The 21,433-nt window shown below is 38.9% G+C and overlaps 1 protein-coding gene across 1 annotated transcript in view; it reads left to right on the top strand.

The window, feature by feature from the left end:
- znrf2b (zinc and ring finger 2b) overlaps positions 1-21,433 on the top strand; it is a 50,435-nt gene that overhangs the window by 18,847 nt on the left and 10,155 nt on the right. The window contains exon 2 of the mRNA XM_010885140.4: positions 18,205-18,300. Within this exon, the coding sequence (XP_010883442.1) occupies positions 18,205-18,300 (96 nt within the window). The remainder of the gene's footprint in view (positions 1-18,204; positions 18,301-21,433) is intronic.

Genomic DNA, 21,433 nt, shown 5'->3' with positions numbered 1-21,433 from the left:
ATTATATTAAGTAGTAAAATGGTTTTAAGAATAGTGGCCACCCTACAATCAATATTTGGTGAACCCTCGCCTGGAGTGGATAACCGTGCTGAGCCTCCTCCTGTAAAGTCTGAATTTCTTTTGATTTTGAGACTTAACTCATTAGCCTGCAATTCTGAAACTGTGGTCTTTGGATTTTTCTTTGCCTCACCATCTTCCTCACCATGAATGTGGGCAATATACACACTTATCCTGTTCTAATTTGCGACTGTTCCCGACTTTGCTTAGTGGCTTTTTCAACTGTTAATGTATTTTTTATATCATTTACCTGATCTGTGTAGATCTATAACCGTCTTTTTTCAGCTGAAAGCTTTTTGGTTTTACACATGGTGATGGATGATAAGGGATTTTACATGCATGTTGACCTCATTTATACCCCAGGAGAACCAGATCATTTGAAAGGCGTCAGTATAGTTCCTGGAGACTGAGACATACTTAAAAGCACAGAATTTCATAACAGCCTTCACAGCCTTGACTTTTAAATATTCTTTAGGTGTTCCAATATTTACGAAAAAAAATATTTTTCAAGAAAAATGTAATCTTACTACACAATAAAAAATGTATTGCTTGATAAATTGTTTTGAAATAAGTGTATGACCTTTGTTTTAAGCCAAAACATGAATCCAATACTACTGATTCTTATTAGTTCCTGTGATTATTTTTGAATATGTGAATAGAATTGTGAATTGTGCCCTTATCATGCATTACTAAATGATAATCTGTCTTTTTTCATCTTTGCTGACCTTTTTAGATTTGTTGTGTTTTTCTGGCTGATGACCTGTCTTCATATCTGATGTAATCCCTAAAGGGAATATAGTCTCCAATGAATACCACAAAAATGTTAATGTACTGATTAGAGGTCAGACATATTCACAGTCACTGTACTGCTCGAAGTGTTCTGTCTAAATTTTGTTTTGTACTCCTTGCAATAACACCATCACATTGAGTAAGATATTATGCATAAATAATAATAAATGTTATTGATATTCATCAAGTCTCATGTTGGAAGCAGTTATCAAAAAAGTATTTACTTTATGTAATTACCAGTTTTTTCAATGCCAGAGATTCTAAACACAAGAATAACAAAACATTTCGGGACATTGTCTCATTCAAAGGTCACAGTGAAGTGTATCCTTAATAAAATACTGATTGTTAATTGTGTTTGCCTCTTATTTTTCAGTCCACCCAGAAATGCTCAGTAGTCAATATTCTGATGATGCCATAACTATAAGACGACCAGATGTTTTTTCTTTGAATTAGTCTTGCTAGGGAGCTAAAAGTAGAGTATTGCTAGCCCACTTTTAGCTCAGAAAAGTCCATCTTCCCGAATCCCCTTTGTTGCATATTTGATTGACAAGCAATACAGTAATGCAAAGCAGCAATTGCCATTGCTTTAACCAGCTACCCAGATGTGAAAGGCATCAGAAATGTTTATTGCATTGCATTTGAGTTTGCATTTTAGTTTGCATTTGAGAATTAAGTCTTAAAATGCATGAAGAAGCAATGTCAGTTGAAAAAAAAAACCCACCAAGCTAACAAATCACTACAAAATACATCAAATTTATTTTCCCATGCAGTATGGTCTACTGTATGCAGTACAGTAATACATAAATGTGATGTGGTGTAGCATTGTAACATACCTACAGTATTGTTATGCTTGAAAAGTCTCACTATAGATGCTCTACAACATTGGGCTGGATTAGAAGGGCTGACACTCTCATATAAAAGTAATGATTGACAACATTGTTAATAATTGTGGCTTATATTTGTTTTGAAACATTAGCGTTCCCTTTTTGAGCTACTCCCCCACCATGCATGGTCCGCTCTTCCTCTAGCCTTTTCCTCTGGCCTTTTGATCCATTTTTGCAAATGGCAGTTGAATAATTTGGCCTTTTGCTATTGATCTTTGTTCTGTTCTTTTTTTAATTCAATCACGTTTTTCTCTCAGTGTTTTCCTGTAATTTGTTCCATCTATTCTTCCTTAAATTTTTATATGATACCCACTCCCTTCTGATGAAAAGCATCCCCAAAGCATGATGCTGCCACCACCGTACTTCATACTTTCTTGGTAATGTCCGGGGGAGTGCAAAGCAGCTTTTTACAGTTGTGCTCACTGGGATATCAAATCACGTTTATAATATTTTGTACCCCAATCTAATCTATGCATTTGTGTTACTTTATTTCTAACTTCTGTAGAATACGCTTTAGTCTGCATTTTCCTTTGGATTCACAGCCAGAAATGTAACAGCAACATTTTGAGATGATGACATAATTGTGTTCTTGTTTGGGTGATCATATGTGTAAATGTAACAGAGTTAGGAATATATTGTAAGCTAATTCCAACGGTAGCTTGAAATATTGCTGCTGGGGCATCTAATCAGTACCATTAGTGTTGCTCATACAGTAGGAACATTGTCAAAGAAGGTGGCCATGAGGACCACGTGTTCACAAGCACGTGGTCCTCATTTCAAATAAAAAAAACTTTTTTTATTTGAAATGGGATTTTTTATGAGAGGAGGCTCGTACATTCCTTCTAAGTTATACAGGTTTGCCTGATAAGAGCAGTTTCTTTTGAATGCTGATGGTTTGGGTCAGATATTTATATTTTATATAGAGTGAACACCATTGGGTTCATGAACCCCAGCTCTTTATAAATTAAATCAACACAGATTTGCACCTGTCTGCCTCCCTCCTACTGCATTGTTGTCCTTACTACTGCTACAATGTGTGCTGGAATTAGCCTACTTTTTTACAATGACAAATAAGTGTGGCTACTCCAGCTTATCATCATTGATCCTCATAAAATGTCATGACCCTCATTACCCTACTCTAGTGTGTGATGACGAGCAATGGCAGGATCTTCTGAAATTAGAATAGGGAAAAAAACATCAAAAAGCCAAATGAGAATATCAATTACCTACTCAAAGTAACTTGCATGCCACTATAACTCTTTTACTCCCACAACCAAATTTACTCCCCAGCACATTTACAAGGAAATTAGAACCCCTTACATGGAAATTTAATTTGAAATTTAAACCACTTTAAACTGTACGATTTCTCATCTTGTAATCCATTCAGATTCATAGCTAAATAGCACATTTACTTGTTTGATGATGTACAGCAATACCTTTTAGTTCCTTCAACTGATTAGCCAGATAGGCTATCTCCTAAAGTGCCTACATTTTATCTAGTGCCTCTCTGATCACGTGACAGAAACAAGCTATAAGTCCCAATTTACATAGAAGTTTATCATTTTAACCAAGTAACTATAAGAAAATGCCTGTATAAACTCTAAGGAAAATTTGTGTCATATCCCCAGTTTTTATTGCAGTGACTTATTTATCCAATATGCATCCACTTTATCATTCTTGTTGTAGAATTTCCACAAATGCCTTACTTTACCTTGTTGTGTTCTTTGAGTGTATTTAACATATTTTAATAAGACTTGGTGTTGTTTCACTTTAATCTTAAATATTTAGAAAGTTGTTAATAAAAGGTTTTTATAACATTACATTCAGTCATGAACAAGAATTATGGCAATTATAGCATGTCAACAAAATGAAAATCAAGTAAAATTTCATTTGTAACATGTACCGAACAACACCACGTCATCCTGCACAATGAAATTCTTGTGACATGTCACCCGACAACTACATAGTGTCACGTTGAGAGATGATGCAGGACACAGGCGCAGGGAGAACAGAGGACATTTAATAAAGAAACCAAAACGAATCAAAAGAAACAAACAGGGCAACATAACGTCTGGGTACACCAAAACAAAGACAGACAGCACACAATGGGGTAACAGGAACTAAAATAGGGTCTGTGATCAGGGAAACAGGTGTGTGCAATAATTAATAAAACAGGTGTCCATGATGAAGTGAGGGACAGTGGGGATTGAATTAACTGGCCGTGCCAGGAGGTGACACGTAGTGAGAGTTAGGAAGAAGAGTAAATAAGCAAAAATATGTCTAGACAGAAAATAATAAGAAAATAAACCAACAATATACATGACACTGTACACGAGCAGCAGTTTTAAAGGGGGCATTGGTAGAAAGTCGTGCCCCTTCAGTTTTGTTTCCCCATATACATAGCTGATCATATATGAATGTGACCCAGTCCGATCATCATAGTCAACACGTTATGATCAACATGCTTTGATTGGCTTTACATGCGTTACAAAATGCACCCTCAGTCAAGCCATCCTGGCACCGGCCCTTGTAGCAGCAATCTGGGTAGTGCTATTGATATAGCAGCAATCTGGGTAGTATTTGAACATTTAGATGTGGCAAGTATGGCAGTAATATACAAAACAGTGTAAACTAGCAGTAATTGGTAGAGTTATTGAATATTATAGATAAATATGAGTGCAATAAGCTTATGAATGGTGGCATAGCACACACAGCCAAAATATAGCAAAAGGATAGAGCAATGATATAAATAACTTTGTACATTTTCCATTCCGCCTAATCGGTGCCTTTTCCATCTCCAGGCCATTGCATGCATAAATATGCATGAAAAGTATCAGTTTAATGCATTATATCATAGGATCAGCAGTAGAGCAGCTGCCATACCAGGCAGTAATGCAGCCTGACAGGAAGCTCTCAGTGGTGAAAGTTGGTGAGAGTTTTTGCATACATGCCAAACTTCTTAAGTTTACTCAGGAAGTATAGACGCTTTTGGGCAGTTTTTACCACAGTCTGCTTGCCTGGACCAGGTGAGGTCATCTTTGATAAACACACAGAGGAACTTGAAGTCAAACTCTCTCCACTTCAGCTCCATCAATGTGTCCTCCGCCACGATCATTTCCTTAGTCTTGCATTGAGAGAAGTTGTTGTCCTGGCACCATGTTGACAAGTCATGTTCCTCCTCTCTGTATTCATTCTCATCATTGTTGGAGATGAGACCCAGGACAGTGGTATCAGCCGCAAATTTTAGGATGATGTTGGAGCTGTGTGTGGCCACGCAGTCATGGGTGAACAGGGAGTACAGGTGGGGACTGAGTATACAGCCCCATGGAGCTCCAATGCTCAGGGTCAGTGCAGAGGAGGTGAGATTGCCCATTCTCACCACCTGGGGTCTGCCTGTCAGGAAGTCCAGGATCCAATTGCAGAGGGAGGAGTTAAGTCCCAGGGTCCTGAGTTTAGGAACAAGCTTGGTGGGAACAATAGTGTTGAATGCAGAGCTGTAGTCCACAAACAGCATCCTAATGTATGTGTTGCTTTTTTCCAAGTTGGAGAGGGCCGTATGTGTTGTCAGGGTGACTACAGACAGAGACAGACAGAGGCTGAGTGAGGAACAGAAGGGTTAAAATTAAGAGACCACTGCAAATTGAACGCTTTTGTTCTTCACCCAAACCTTTCCTTTTCAACTTTTTCAGAAAGGAAAGAAAAAGGTGCAGTGGTCTTAATCTTTTCTGGAGCTGTATATTCTTAAACAACTGATACAGAAAGGGGCTAGTTTTTTTCCAGCATAATTCCATAATTGTTATTTATCTTACTTTAATGTCATTAAAGTAAGATCAATAGTATATTGCTTTGTATGTCTCACATCCAGTCCTGCTGTTTAGTCAGTCATAACATAGTTGTACAGTACTGAAAACAACTGCATTATGTTTTCAGTTATGGCTTTCTGCCTTTGACTGTTCAGTTCCCATTTTTCCTGTTTCCCAATTATGCTGAATTTGACTGAGGAATGAATGTTTATTCATTTTATCATGTTGTAATAATAGTTTTGTATTCCTAACCACCTAGATTACATGTGTTCTACTCTGCCCTATATTGTGCTTGTCTGGTGTACATGTGTTCTACTCTACCATACACTGTGGGTATGTCCCAAAAGGCAGCCTATTCCTACTAACTGTGTTAAATTATCACAAGCCACTTTAGTAAACATGTCTTTAACCGCTGCCTGGCTTGGAAAAGTTATGATCCTATTAAAACGTTCCAAAGGCACATGATTATCTGTGTTATGTAAGCTATGAGGCTCATGTTGCACTAGGTTATTAAACTAGGTTCGGTTTGACAGTTCTCTCTTTTTCTATTTAAGCCTGAGCCAAAACGTTCTAGCTTTCTGACGATAGAAATTTTGATTGATAGAGTAATCAAGAGGTCTTGTTTTTTCTGTGATTCGTTCCAGCTGTCTTTCTTCTCACTCCCCCAGACCTATTGTGAAGTATTACAATTCATAGGATGCTAATCAAAGTCTCTATATGTTTTTATCAGACTGAGTAATTGTTTGTGTCATTCTACATTAATAGCGTTAGGATTAAAATTTTAATAAGGCCCTACAGGAAGTTGATAATGACTCTGTCAAGAGCTTGATGGTATAGTGCAGGCTATAGCCCTGAACATTGTTTAACAGATCGGCCAAGGCAGTTGGCCAACATAAACCTAATGTAATAGGTTTAGACCGGTTTTACCAGTATGTTTTAAAATACTCCTCAGCTGCTTTGAGAAATCTGAAATTATGTCTGTGCTAACCAGGTACATTCAGGTAATGGATTAACACAATGCAACAACAATATGTTTCAAGCATACTGTTAAGAAATGTGAGAAACCAACATTATATTATCATTAGAATGACTGGACACTTTTTGTTTACCTTGCAAATCAAGCACATTCAGGTAATCGGATAATACAATGTATTAGCAGTATTTTTCAAACATACTGTCAGGAAATGTGACATACAATCTTTGTATTATCATCAAAATAACTGGACACTTTTGTGTTTTAAGAACTTCCATACAGGCCATTTTAAGAGGGCATGGTAAAATATAAAATAAAAAAGATACTGAGTAAGTCAATCATCTTGCACATCAATCATAAATATTCTATACACAACAATTGACTGACTTATTGGACCATTACGAAGGGGAAAAACCTAACTTTATCAATCAAATCAGACTCCTAACCTCTTCAAGAAATGGTGAAGAAACAAATAAATATAATATTTTTTCATGATAAATAACAATTTGAAATATGAACAGTAAAATACCTATGACATAGTACTTATTCCAAAATGTGTTTGAAATTTAACACAGATTTTTTTTTTGAAAGACTATAGGTTTGTGTTATTTCTACCAGTAAAAGTGGGTAAAAATCTGCTGTGCATTTATAATAGAACTAGGCCTATGCCATAGACCATCAACAACAATATTTGTAGAAGGTAATATTAGAAACACAGTGATGCTTATTTTGCATTTTTGTTTTCATTTTTGATTCAGCGCAAAAGTAGATGTGTAATTGACTTGGTCTTTAACCGAGAATGTGAAGCTAACTAAAACCAGCAACTAAAAAGCATTTGTATCCGTGTGGAATCATCTGTGGAAACAGTTCTATTTGGAACCAAAGGTTTCTAACAGTAACCACAATGTTTTTTCTCTCCAAATCATTCTCCTATGGGGACAAATAAAGAACCCTTTTAAGTTCTAGGTAACACCTTTTTTCTAGGAGTGTAGCTCTTTATGTAATGTACCCATCTGGTCTTCCAAGATGGTTATATAAAATTCCTGCATACCCTGCAGGTCTCCAAGAACAGGGTTGCGTACCCCTAGGCTATTAGCAAGGGACGATCATGTTTAGATGCTTTTAGATATTGACTTAATGAATTCCCTGTATGTTTTAGCTTGATAGATTTCCTATTTCCTATACTATTTTTATAATTACTTAGCACACAGTCCCCTGCAAAAGGCCAGAAAATCTCTATCTCATCTAACCTCAAGTTTTCCGACATAACAACTGAGTAACTTTTTTGTTTCCTGATGATACTTCCAATGGTAATTCTATGTCTTCCAATAGGAAAAGCAGAACCTTTTCTTTGCGTCCTACACTTTGCATGTATTGCGCATCAAGCTACTTCCTCGCCATGCGTCCCTTCACTGAAATGAATTGAGCCATGTGTGATCAGTGTGTAAAAAGGCTTTGTCGGGATGGCAGCATAAGTTGATCCAAAACCAGTAGATATTGTTCAGCATTAATGGTGCCTTCACAGATGTGCAAGTCACTTATGCCATCTGCACTAATGCACCCCCATACCATCAAGGATGCTGGCTTTTGAACCGTGCGCTGATAACAAGCTGGATGGTCCCTCTCCTCTTTAGTCTGGAGGACGCGGGGTCCATGATTCCCAAAAATAATTTCACATTTTGATTTGATTTGTCAGACCACAGGACAGTTTTCCACTTTGCCTCAGTCCATCTTAAATGAGCTTGGGCCCTGAGAAGGTGGCAGTGGTTCTGGATCTGGTTTCTTCTTAACATGGTAGAGTTTTAACTTGCATTTGTAGATGTAGTGATATACTGTGTTCACAGACCAGTGATTTCCACTGTAGAATTGTGTCTGTTTCTAATGCAGTGCTGTCAGAGGGCCAGAAGATCACAGCCATCCAATATTGGTTTGTGGCCTTGTCCTTTGCAAACAGAGATTATGTAGCATAGATGATGAGATCCCCAAACTCATTACATTTTTTCACATTACAAGTTTTTGCACTATTTGCCTACGCAATCTTTCACAGAATGGTGAACCCCTCCCCATCCACACTTCTGACAGACCCATCCTCTCTGGAGTTATATTTTAGAAACCAATGTTTCTGACCTGTTGCCAGTTCACCTTATTAGTTGTGTAATATTCCATCAGGTTTAGTTTTTTGTATTACACAACTTTTTCAGTATTTTGTTGCCTCTGTCCAATGTTTTTGATATGTTTTGCTGGCATCAAATTCAAAGTGGGCATGTATTTTTCAAGAAACAATGAAATGTCTCACTTTAAACATTTGATATGTTGTCTTTGTTCTATTTTCTATTGAATGTAGGGTTTAAATGATTTGCACATCATAGAATTCAGTTTTTAATTTAGATTTTACGCAGTGTCCCACATTTTTTGGAAACGGGGTTGTAAGATTGGTTAGATTAATTTAGTAGCTGTAATTCTGATTATTATTGAATAACATGACAGGCGGAGGAGATGGGATGAATGACCAGGACTAACCCAAAACTAGTTTGTAGTCGTCTCCTTTTCACCATGGCAACAAAAGGACAGTAAATGTGGAATAGGGTGCCATTTGTTGCTCTACTGCTGATTCAGGGTCCCAAGTCAGAAGGTGCTGGGTGCACCCCAAATTACACTTATTTTTAAAGTTCACTGCTTTTGACCAGCGTCCTATGGGTATGCACCCTGGTCCAAAGTTGTACACTATTAAGGGAATAGTTAGCGTGTTTATTGAGACTACCTAAATACAGCATTGAGCTCACCTCATCTGAGAGCCAAAGAGGTCAGCCAGTTGAGCACTAGTGTGGGCCAACCAGTTGCTGTCATTAAGATGCATTGGGTTAGGACTGGACTTCACCACACACACTCACACCACAGAAATGAGCTGAGTCAAAATCCTCCAAGTACTGTAAGGGTAACTGAACTGTACATAGAGCTGTGGTTGTTGTTATATCTCAAACCCTTTCCCATCAGTTTTGCACAAAGCTGTGTTGATGACTTAACAATGACTGTGTGGAGCAGACCTTTGTCTTGGTTCACCTATGTTCTCTTGCCGGCTGACCTGCATTCACGTCTGTCTGTCTGACGCTAATCTCTCTCTCTATGCTGCCTGCTCGATCCCCCCATCTGGATGAAGCAGGTGTGTGTGTGTGTGTGTGTGTGTGTGCGTGTGTGCCTCTTCATGTGTACTGCATGTGTATGTGTTTCTGTGGAAAAGAGCTATATGTGGCAAACTTTCCTTTCCTCTCCCTCACACTCTTCCCTCTCTTCACGCTCTCTCTGTCTTTATCTCCCTCCACCCCTATCTCTCCACTGACCCCGCCACATAGAGCAAGGGTCATGAAAGCCTGAGGCATTATTTCATCAGTGACATACATATCCTCATGATATCATAATACGTTTATTGGCTTAAGAGGAAAAGAGAGAGAGGGGGGTGAGAAAAAGAGGAGTGAGAGAGACAGATGGGCAGCAGATGTTAAGGGCCGCCTAGTGTTCAGAGAGTTGGATTGACTGGATCAATAACTGACTCTGTGAACAATCTGTTGCTGTGCCCTTGAGCAAGGCTGTTACCCTAATTGGCCTTTTATGAGCTCCATCACAGCTCAGTCACAGAAACTTTAATACAGTAAATCATTCCTAATTTCAACACGTTTCTTAGATTATGTTTCTTAGAAATGTTTCTTAGATTCTGACTAAGACATAACTTTCAACCTCTGTAGCTCCTGTAATTGAGGTTGAAACATCCATAACGCCAGTTTCTGCTCTGTTATGTTCAAACTGAAAATACTACATAATTTGTATAAGCGTAGATCAGGTGTTGGCATTAGGTTCTGTTAGGTAATCCCAATGGCAAGGCATATGTCCTCATAAGATGATGAAACCCCCACAGCACAGTAAGACTTGCCATACCCCTGGAGGACAGAAAACAGGTTTAGGCTGAGGTGGTGGTGGGCAACAAGTAACTAGGGACACAAAGCAGATGAGGAGGCAACATACAGTACATGTTTCAGTAATATTTTCTAACACCAATGTCAGATTTGAAGTAAAAATAACATTTGTAAGTGCCATTTGTAAATTAGTAATGTGATAAGATTGGTTGTGGTCTGAAAACCTTTGGAAGGCTGTCTGATAGATAAGAGTTTTCACACATACACCCATTAGGGTTGATCAACGACCAACACAAAGTCTTTAATATACCAGTGTCACATGACTCAGTGCTATGATGTGGTCTGAAACTAAACTGAAACTACATTTTCTATTAACTATGGCTTTGAGGGAGGCAGGTTTTTTATTAAAAAAGAAATGTTTGAAAAAGGTAATTTAAAAAAGGCTGATAGTTCTAAAAACAATTGTGTGTCATGGTTTGTCATTTTGATTCCTGAAACTTTTAGTGGGTTTTGTACACATCTGAAGTATAGGGAGATATTTTAACATTGGAGCGCCATTAGCACTTTCAGCAGTATAGTTGGAGTAGGATCCAGTAGACAGCTGGAAGGTTTAGAAGCCAATATTTTTCGAGTGAATTTGTCCAGTGATGCAGGATGTCACGATTTGCATTCAGGGCCGTAGAAGGATTCATGCCCAGAGCTTCGTTTCTTTCTTTCATTTTCTTTAATTTACTTTACTATCATCAAACGGAAAACCAAGCAAGGAGCGAAGATAGCAAAATGGCAGAAAGGATGACTCATTGAACTCCTAGATAGAAGAAACACAGGAAGATAGCAAACCGGCTTGGTAGACTAGGACCATAAGCACACAGCAGAAAACACTCAGGACTAACACAAACAGGTGTGACTAATAACAAACTGGACACCATCTGTATTCAAGACACAAAATAGACAAACTAGGAAACTGAAGGTGGGATCAGGAACACAGAGATGGCTAGAGGTGAACAAAAACAGGTAGTACTAGGAATAAGAACCTCACAGAGGATTAAAACACAGGAGTGTCTCTATTGATCCATGGTCCTGGCAGTTCTGTGCAGTTTCAAGACGAAAAAGTTTGGGGAAAATATGCATATTTAGGGAGGACTGTAACTAGATTATAAACTGCATTACACACCTTTAATTCATCTTTGAAAGGCCTGGGTTACAGAGTGTTTATGAGAAGCCCAAGCTTCCAGAACTGATTAGCAGTGATATGGACACCATGGTTACGGTTGTTGTATAAGGTAGAACTTAACCAGACCAGTTTAGAGATGCACCTGTGAGTGCATCTCATTAGCAGCCAGCAGCAGAGCAATTAAGAGCTTTTACACATACAAACACACACACACACGCGCACACAGGCAAACATACATTCCTTTTGTGACAACACAACACTGTTTGCCCATGTGCCACACAACAAACAGGCAGAATGGGCACTACAAGCTCAAGCCTTTATTGCATTGCCAGCTAGCCTATGTCTGCATCTTTGTTATTTTGCCTTTAAATGTTTCCTCCTTGGTTGTTACCGCGTGTTGACCATCTGCTTGGTCCGAGGAGAAGTGGCGGCCAGGCAGATGATTAACAGGGAATATAGAGCCTAGGTTGGCAGAGGATAGCTACCTACAGCATGCAAACTCTCCCGGGCCTAGGGCTGAACTTACTTGCCCTGACATGACATTCCTCTTCCTCACATTCTAATATCTGCTCTCAGGGCCTGGTGTGTGTGTGTGTGTGTCATGGTGTCCCTGTTTACAGAATGTGTGCAGGTGTGCATGGTATTGCAATATAAAGAGACGGATGCCCTGTCATCATCTACTTAACCCTCCAGTATCACCTTTATGTGTACAAAGTACATACTATTTTCTAGGTCGCAGAACCAAGCTTTGGATGACGCCAAGATTACTGAACTAAATGGTTCTTTTATATAACGTGTCACTTCTTATAGATACCTTGGGATTTAGTTATGAAAATCTGTTTTTTAAAACCTTGGTGAAAAAGCTGAAGAATAAAATCATGTCTGTCAAGTCAGCATAGAAAAAATATTGTTCAAGCAACTATTATGTCACTACTAGTTTATGGTGATATACTTTATCCCTACTGCACAGTCTGTTGTATTAAATACTACATTTATAATTATACTTATATGAATATTTATAATAATTTAATTATTATAATTGGACATGATTTAGAAAGCTCTTCAATTGTTTATATATGGTCCCACACTTTGATGTGCATGTTAGATTTAAAACCAAGCCATGATGTCCAAGGAACTCTCTGTAGTCTCCAAATTAGATTTTTCCTGCGTCATATCTGGGGAATGTTATAAAAATTGCTATAGCATTGAAAGTTCCCAGGACCACAGTTCCCTGAACCATCATTGTAAAATGCAAGAACCCAATGGCGAATCTAACAGAGCTTCAAAGTTTCTTTGCAGTAATAAGAAAACCTGCAGAAGAACAACCACCTCTGGAAGCTGCTTCTCAGTAAATGGCACTTGACAGCTCGCGTTGAGTTTGCCAAAACGCACCTAAAGAACTCTCAGACCAAAAAAGATTCTGTGATATGATGAAATCAAGATTGCACTCTCTGGCCTGAATGCCAAGTGTCACATCTGGAGGAAACCAGGCACCACTCATCACCTGGCCAAAACCATCCCTAAAGTGAAGCATGGTGGTGGCAGCATAATGCTGTTGGGATGGTTTTCAGTGGCAAGGCCTGGGAGACCAGTCAGGAAGGAGGGAAAGATGAATGAAGCAAAGTACAAACAGAGCCTTCATGGAAACCTGCTCCAGAACTCTCTGGATCTCAGACTGGGGTAAAGGTTCACCTTCCAACCAAACAGTTACCCTAAGTGAAAAGCCAAGGCAATGCGTGTGTGACTTGTATATTTCCACAGTTGTCAAAACGCCAAGGGGGCGTAAGCCTACACGAAACACAGACCTTATTTGGAATGGATCCCAAAATCCTGTTTGGAAGAAATGAAAGGCATAATAACGCGAAGAGACGCTTCAAGTTTTGTCATTAGATTTTATGGAAATTTCGACTCATAACATTTCAGTCAATAAAGGTGTTCCAATCTAGTGTATTGTCATATTCAAAAACAAGGACACACACTCTGTTTGCAATTACAGAGATCATATGTTTCCTGTAGTTTTTGACCAGGTTTGCACACACTGCAGCAGGGATTTTGGCCCACTCCTCCATACAGACCTTCTCCAGATCCTTCAGGTTTCGGGGTTGTCGCTGGGCAATACGGACTTTCAGCTCCCTCCAAAGATTTTCTATTGGGTTCAGGTCTGGAGACTGGCTAGGCCACAAACAAAATGTGTGTCCTTGTTTTTGAATATGACAATACACTAGATTGGAACACCTGTATTGACTGAAATGGTATGAGTTGAAATTTGGGGCCTTGCGTGCGCTGCAGGATTTTAATCCATGACGGCGTAGTGTGTTACTAATGGTTTTCTTTGAGACTGTGGTCCCAGCTCTCTTCAGGTCATTGACCAGGTCCTGCCGTGTAGTTCTGGGCTGATCCCTCACCTTCCTCATGATCACTGATGCCCCACGAGGTGAGATCTTGCATGGAGCCCCAGACCGAGGGAGATTGACCGTCATCTTGAACTTCTCCCATTTTGTAATAATTGCGCCAACAGTTTTTGCCTTCTCACCAAGCTGCTTGCCTACTGTCCTGTAGCTCATCCCAGCCTTGTGCAGGTCTACAATTTTATCCCTGATGTCCTTACACAGCTCTTTGCTCTTGGCCATTGTGGAGAGGTTGGAGTCTGTTTGATTGTGTGTGTGGACAGGTGTCTTTTATACAGGTAACAAGTTCAAACAGGTGCAGTTAATACAGGTAATGAGTGGAGAACAGGAGGGCTTCTTAAAGAAAAACTAACAAGTCTGTGAGAGCCGGAATTCTTACTGGTTGGTAGGTGATCAAATACTTATGTTATGCAATAAAATGCAAATAAATTATTTAAAAATCATACAATGTGATTTACTGGATTTTTGTTTTAGATTCCGTCTCTCACAGTTGAAGTGTACCTATGATAAAATTGACAGACCTCTACATGCTTTGTAAGTAGGAAAACATGTAAAATCGGCAGTGTATCAAATACTTGTTCTCCCCACTGTAAGTCCCAGATAGCAAGAGCCGCACTTGTTTGGTTTATAGAGGCTCTCAACTATAGAATCTTGCATATACCATAAACCTGGACCACCCCACTGTGAATAGCCTTTCTTGGAAAATAGGGGATGCATGCAGGATCAGGCACACTTGAGATAATAAGCAACTAATTCTGAAACACTGAGAAATATTGGAATTTAGTTTACAAATAACATGTCCCTCCCCTTACAATAAATATAGAAAATATGAAATATTATTTGTTCTAAATTAATTACAAATATAAAACAGAATATCATTGATTGTATAAGTAGTCACCCCCATACAATATTTGGTAAAGGCACCATTGGCAGCAATTACAGCCATAAGTCAATTTGGTCTATTCTGGTGTAAGTCTACCATATTTGCACATCTGGATGCAGCAATTTTTGCCCATTGTTATTTGCAAAACTTGTCAGGTTGTGTGGGGACCTGTGGTTAACAGCTATGTTCAACTGTTTCTACATATTCTCAGTTGGATTGAGGTCCAGGCTTTGACATTGTTTTTATGGCTGTATGCTTAGAGTCATTGTCCTGCTGGAAGATGAATATTCTCCCAAGACTTCAGCAGGTTTTTTCTCCAGGATTTCACTTTATGTTAGTGCATCCAATTTGCCCTATATCTTCACATGCTTTCCAGGCCCTGATGCAGACAAGCATCACCATAGCATGATGATGCCAACCACATGATTCATGGTGGGGAAGGTGTTCTCAAGAATTGTATTAGGCTTGGGCTGCACATAGTGTTTAGTGTTGAGACCAAAATCTCTATAGCCCTGCAATATCTTATCCCCAGGCTAAGACTGGCCCTGTGTTTGCTTAACCTATGTTCACACAAGAGGTTGTTTACCCTGGGCTAAGGTTTAACACTTGGCTTAGGATTCAGATACATTTCCTATATTATTTCAAAAACCTAGGTACAGAAGCTAATTTGATCAGATAAAGCCTGTATACTGAAACAAGAAACATTGGCGAAACAGAGGTACAGAGCTGTTAGTGTTGGTGCGCATTACAGTCCCCTTACTCTCCAGTTAGTCCTTCAGGCAATTTGAATCATATTTTAAAACAATCCATTATTCAGTTCTGTCTCAGTCAGTAATTAGCGTTATTAGCGTCATACAAATTAATGAATGGAAACTGTACGCTCCTATCACAAAGCTACATTGCAAGCAGAAAACTACTCAAAACACTCCAAACTAAGACTAGGTGTTGTTTTCCTAAAAAAAAATGACGATCTTGTATTGCTCGAAGGAAAGTTTCAATTTTCGCAATATAATTCTCATATAAATTAATGGGGTCAGTTTTGTTCACAGTTGTATTAATCCACATGTTCATTAGGAAAGAGTCAGTGTATACAAAGTAAATGAAAGTTAGTATTTGCTAGCTAGAAAGCAAGTAAACGATTTCGTCTTTGATAATCACCTTGGCGATTGTGAACACGTTAATCTCCAAAACTTGCCCAGAATATCTGGAGGCAATGTACTCTGTAAATTATAACATAGCAATCAGAAGTTTTACAATCTGTCTTGTCTCCACGGGTTGAACTGGGTAACTTGATGGAATTGCATTCGCCTTTAGTGTTCTTCTAAGTAAACGTGGGCCACGATCCTCTGTATTAAAATATTTTTCACAAAATGTTATGTCTCGTTGGTGAAGTTAGTCCATTGATTCTTCCACAATATGACTCGAGAGAGGCAGAGGTATTGTTCCAATTGCAGAAAGGGGTAGAATTTAACTCAAGATCCACGATCAGGCAAACGAGCAAGCAGTTGACATTGATACAAAGGAAATCCAAAAGTTCAAAGTTTATTTATCAAATGCACTGAATAACACAGCGTCATCCTGCAAAATGAAATTCTTGTGACATGGCACATGACATCCACGGAGTAGAATTAAGAAATATATAAAGCAAAAATAAAATTATAGAAATAATATACCTAAGTGTAAGCTTTTATGATTGGACATTCTGTACTTTTGTTTTTGACCCTATTTAAGACTATTTTATCACCACATTTCTGGGGCTAGCCCTAAAAAGCCAACGCTAACCCTGCTCCAGAGCATGGCCAGCAAGCCCGCTTCAAAATATGCATGTGAGGTGTTTAGCCCTGGGCTAAAATTAAGATGCAGTGTTAACACGCTTTATGTAGGTCACATCAGACCATAGAATCTTCTTCCACTTGGTCTCCCCAACACCTTTAGGTAAACTCTCTAAACTCTGAAGTTTTTTTCAACTATCGCTTTTTGCCACTCTCCCATGAAGACCACATATGTGAAGTACCAGGCCTATTGTTTAGTCAAACAACAGTCAAAAATCCAAAGAGATCACAATCAAAATAATGCAGTTTATTGTTCTTGACGACCAGAATTCAGTTTGGATGAGGACCTAGGTTTCTGCTGGCAAATGTCACATATAGAGCTTGGCTACAGTCTCCCGAGTTGTAGAGAGTTTGCTGATGTTATATGACAGTAGGTTCACAGATGTATGCCCATTGTCGATGCTGTTGGATGGCTCATTGGATTGATGCTGACAGCGAATTATTGTTCAGCTCTGTTTCACATATCATGGACAAAAAGAGGAATAGACTGTCTTCTGAAAATGTGGAGATGCTTGTCTTTGTTAAAATAATCTTCTACTGATGCTTGCAAGTCAGCAATTAGATACGTAATTTGGCATGGCCTAATTTGCCTGTTTTCGGATTGTCTTGCTGTTTAATTTATTTTCAAAAGTCAAGGTTTATAGGCACATTTGTTTTGTTTCTTATGAAGTTTAACAAAATACCCCACAGATTTTGTTTCCTTTTAATGCCTAAGATTCAGCCTTTTATCTGTTTATATAGGCTTTTGGCATCATTACAGTACACTACATCATCCTTCATTATGTATTTATAGAGGCATCCAAGCCCTCCAAAGATTCAATTGTGGCAGTACATTAATGTAGCTCAGTCAAACCAGATCTGCTCTCTGTTATTGACTGTATTTACCAAATAAGAGCTATGTTTGGGTTATTAAGGTAAACTTATTGATGTTTCTACCACTAACACAGGGTGCTCCAGGTGTGTCAGAGCCAGTAGTGGACCCCCAGTGGATACTGCAGGTTACTTAAGTTGACCACGACAGGTGCATTCCTGCAGGGGTAGTGTGCGCTGTGCGAGTGAGACTCTGTAATGTAAACTCTTGGTAGTCCTCTTGCAGGCTAACAACCCAGTGTGTATTGGTATGAACAAAAACAAAAACAATGTAGTGTTGCCATTTAGTGGTGTAGTTTAACTCTGCTACGGTAGTTAATCAGGGACTGATTCAGAACTGAGACACCAGGTGAGGGCAATTTACTAGCAGGTAATATTCCAGCCAATAGGAGTTATAATGAGACAAGGCCATAGATTTGATATAAATATATTTTAAAAGGGAGTAAAAAATAAAGTAAGCTCATAGACCAATTCAGCTAAATAAGATCCTACATTCCTGTTATGCACAGGATAAAGATTGTATGATGTTATGTATGTTTGTACACATGTATCAAGCAGACCATGTCTGTAACCAGGATTAGCTGATATTCTTCTCTTTTTTCTCCCCTTTTCTGTCCATGCAGGCTTCAAGTGCCCTGTCTGCTCCAAGTTTGTCTCTTCAGATGAGATGGACCTACACCTTGTCATGTGCTTGACCAAACCCAGAGTAACGTATAATGGTAAGACTCCTTTCTGTACTCCTCTACCCAATACTGTTTGCTTTTGCTGAACAAAGACACTGCCTAAACATTTCTATGGTGGATTTAAATGAATCATTGCCTTGGTGTATGTTTATGTGTATGTTGCCAAACAAGACTCTGCTGTGGCCGACACAAATGTAATGACAAGCAATGTTAATTTAGGGTATGTTAAAGTTTAATGTTTCATGGCACACTCACTGGACTCACTGAGCTGTCTCTGCAAGTTTGTCAAAATAACTCGTTATTTGCAGTTCATTTCAGACGTTTTCTTCTCTCAACCCATTGTGCGTCTCAATGCCTTCTGTTTTTATAACACCTTCTCACACTTTCAGGCACTGTCAGTCTATATAACATGGAATAAATATGGGGAATATTTCAATTGTAAACTCCTTTTGTTCTTCCTTCTGGTCTCATCGTAAAACCCATTGGAGGAGAAAGTCAGAGGGGAGTAATTTCTGGCTTTCTAACACACAGCCAAGTATACCATATCAGGCTGGATTAGGGCTTCAACGGAATCGCATCTACTCCTAACATGTTTTGGGTTTCTTAGGTTCCTAAACACATGGGACATTTTTATTTCAAAAGAGAGCTACAATACCTACCAGTCTTAACTGAACATTGTTCATATGAAGAATAATAAGAACATGTCAGTAGAACATAGAGGACGTTGAAGTGAGATTTGGAGCATCTACTTATGCCCTCTTTATATGCCTGGTGGAGAAGAAGCAGAGTTATTTACACAGACATTGCATACACCCATATATAGTCAAATACAGAGTAAATTCCTCCATCTTGTGTTAATGAATGCCTCCAAGCCCTAGTGGCACTTAATGTATTAAAACCTGCCAGGATCGATTGCCCCACCAGTGAGACAGCTGGATAATCACATTCTGTTTTAAATAGCTCTGTGTGGGATTGTGGTAAAGCCATACACATTTTCTTTTACTGTGTCCATCTGGCTGTTCCGAATTCACAGTATATGACAATGACCAGACTGTGACATGTCAAATGTTAATAATTTAGCAGATGCTTCTATCCAGGTCAACTTAAAGAAGGAGTTATTAAGTACCGTGCTCAAGGACATTATTCCTTTTTCATCTTGTTGGCTGAACTATTTAAACCAGTGACCTTTCTGTTATTAGCCCAATGGTCCAAGCCCTAGGATATCTGCCTCCTCAAAGCTTTTTAACTATTATGTCTGCTTCATACATTTGAAAAACACCTGGCCAGAGAATGCAGTTCAATGGAGCCCTTGAACACAGCTCACCTGCCACCCCTTGACGAGGCAAACCTGCCCAAAATTAAGCCTCATCAGGGGAAGGAAAACGTGCCCACGGGAAAGCATCTTTGAGCAGCAGATAGTGGATGAAGAGAAATACCTCGCCCTGAGGGTTTTAATTTTTCCTTTTTTTATTGCGCTTCTACTTTTTGTAAATAAATGCCCTCCATGGCCCAGAACACTGGCATTGTGTCCGTTCCCCATATCTCTCCCTGTTATACCTTGTGAATGTGCACACACCAAGTATGGGAAAATATGTCTATATGAACATCAAATTCCTATCCAGCAGATATCACTGTAAATGTTTTGAGCGTTTTATAAAGCCTTGACCCAAATGTTTCGATTGGCTCTGTGTTTTGGATCGTTCTGTCCATCACTACTCTCAAGTCAGTAAAACTTTGTTTAAAAAGAAGGAATTTCACAAACTGCCCATCACTAATGACAGCAGGGTTGCTGAGATTGCTGGCTGCTGCTCCTGGAAACTTAGGCTCTCTAACACACTATTTCACCAGATCACTACTTCAATCAGCAGCTGTGTAAAGGCAGGTCCAGCAACTTTTTCTTCTACTTAAATAAATGCCTAGCTGTAGTTCTACTGTGAAAGCAATTTTGCAGTGCACCACACCCCACCAAGCAAGCGTGCCATTGCTGGAGGTTTCTGCTATACCAATGCTCCAAGATGTATCGTATTAGCAGCACTGTCTGTCACGTTCGTTGGTTCCTTCTCTCTAACCTTCCACTAATTTAACCCCTCCAAAGAGAAAATGCATAGATTTATAAAATCTATTTTTGGATTTAAGGATTGACTTCAGATCAAACAAGAATCCCAAGGAATCCAAAAACCTTTTTTATACTGGAGAGCAAGAGCCAGACAAGAAAAGTGAATGTCTCTTACTGAGTGAGTGAGTGAGTGAGTGAGTGGAGGTAAACTTAGTGAGAAACGATAGTAAGTTTAACTGTATCAATGTCATTCACAAATGGCCAGTTAACTGTTAAAACGGCCAGTGGCAAAAGAGGATTTGTTTAGGATAGACACAAGAGGCTATACTGACACCCGGCAAATGTACAGCTCCATGGTGTAGTGGTTAACGACACAGCCTTTCACGTGGGTGACACTTTCTATTGTGGCCCGGCTGAACTAGGCGTGCCTGGTTTCTTGTTTTTACCTAGCCCTGGCGGGGGATGATGCCACTCTTTATAGTATGCAGCTTACCACCCTCCCAGCTCTGCCCACCCACCTCCTGCAACAAGTGAACAGCCAAACTGGAAAGCCCAGCATACAGAGTGAGAGGAACTTCACAGCAGAATAATTAAATTCATCCAGATGGTTCCAACAAGAGAATTCATGCTTTCTCAACTTTCCACTTAATCTGGTCATTAGTTCTATAAATGACAGCACTGTTTGTTCTACTACATGTCCACACTAACTTGCCAGAATAACTTACAATATTTTCATTCAGACAGACAGATTTCTATCAAGCATGGTTATGCTTCAATATTGTAGTAAACGTGTAGTTTTAACAATAGCCATATCTAAAAATAGTAGCTATGTGTTGTTCTACATAATTGCTATCTACTGATCTCAATATATATTGTAGCTTTTATACCTACATTATCCATATTAAACATTCAATATCCATATTAATCCTACATTATCCATATTAATCCTACAGTATCCATATTAAACCTAAACCTACATATCCATATTAAACCTACATTATCCATATTAAACCTAAACCTTCAATATCCATATGTTTATTTATCAAGAAGCAAGGCACAAATCAATATAACTTGGTCCTGATAAAACTGTCCAAATGCAGTTGGTAAATGCAT

Source organism: Esox lucius, chromosome 20 (genome assembly GCF_011004845.1).
Source record: "Esox lucius isolate fEsoLuc1 chromosome 20, fEsoLuc1.pri, whole genome shotgun sequence".
Lineage (NCBI taxonomy): Eukaryota > Metazoa > Chordata > Actinopteri > Esociformes > Esocidae > Esox > Esox lucius.
Note: the sequence above shows the minus strand (reverse complement) of the source record. Positions and strands in the feature narration are given on the sequence as shown.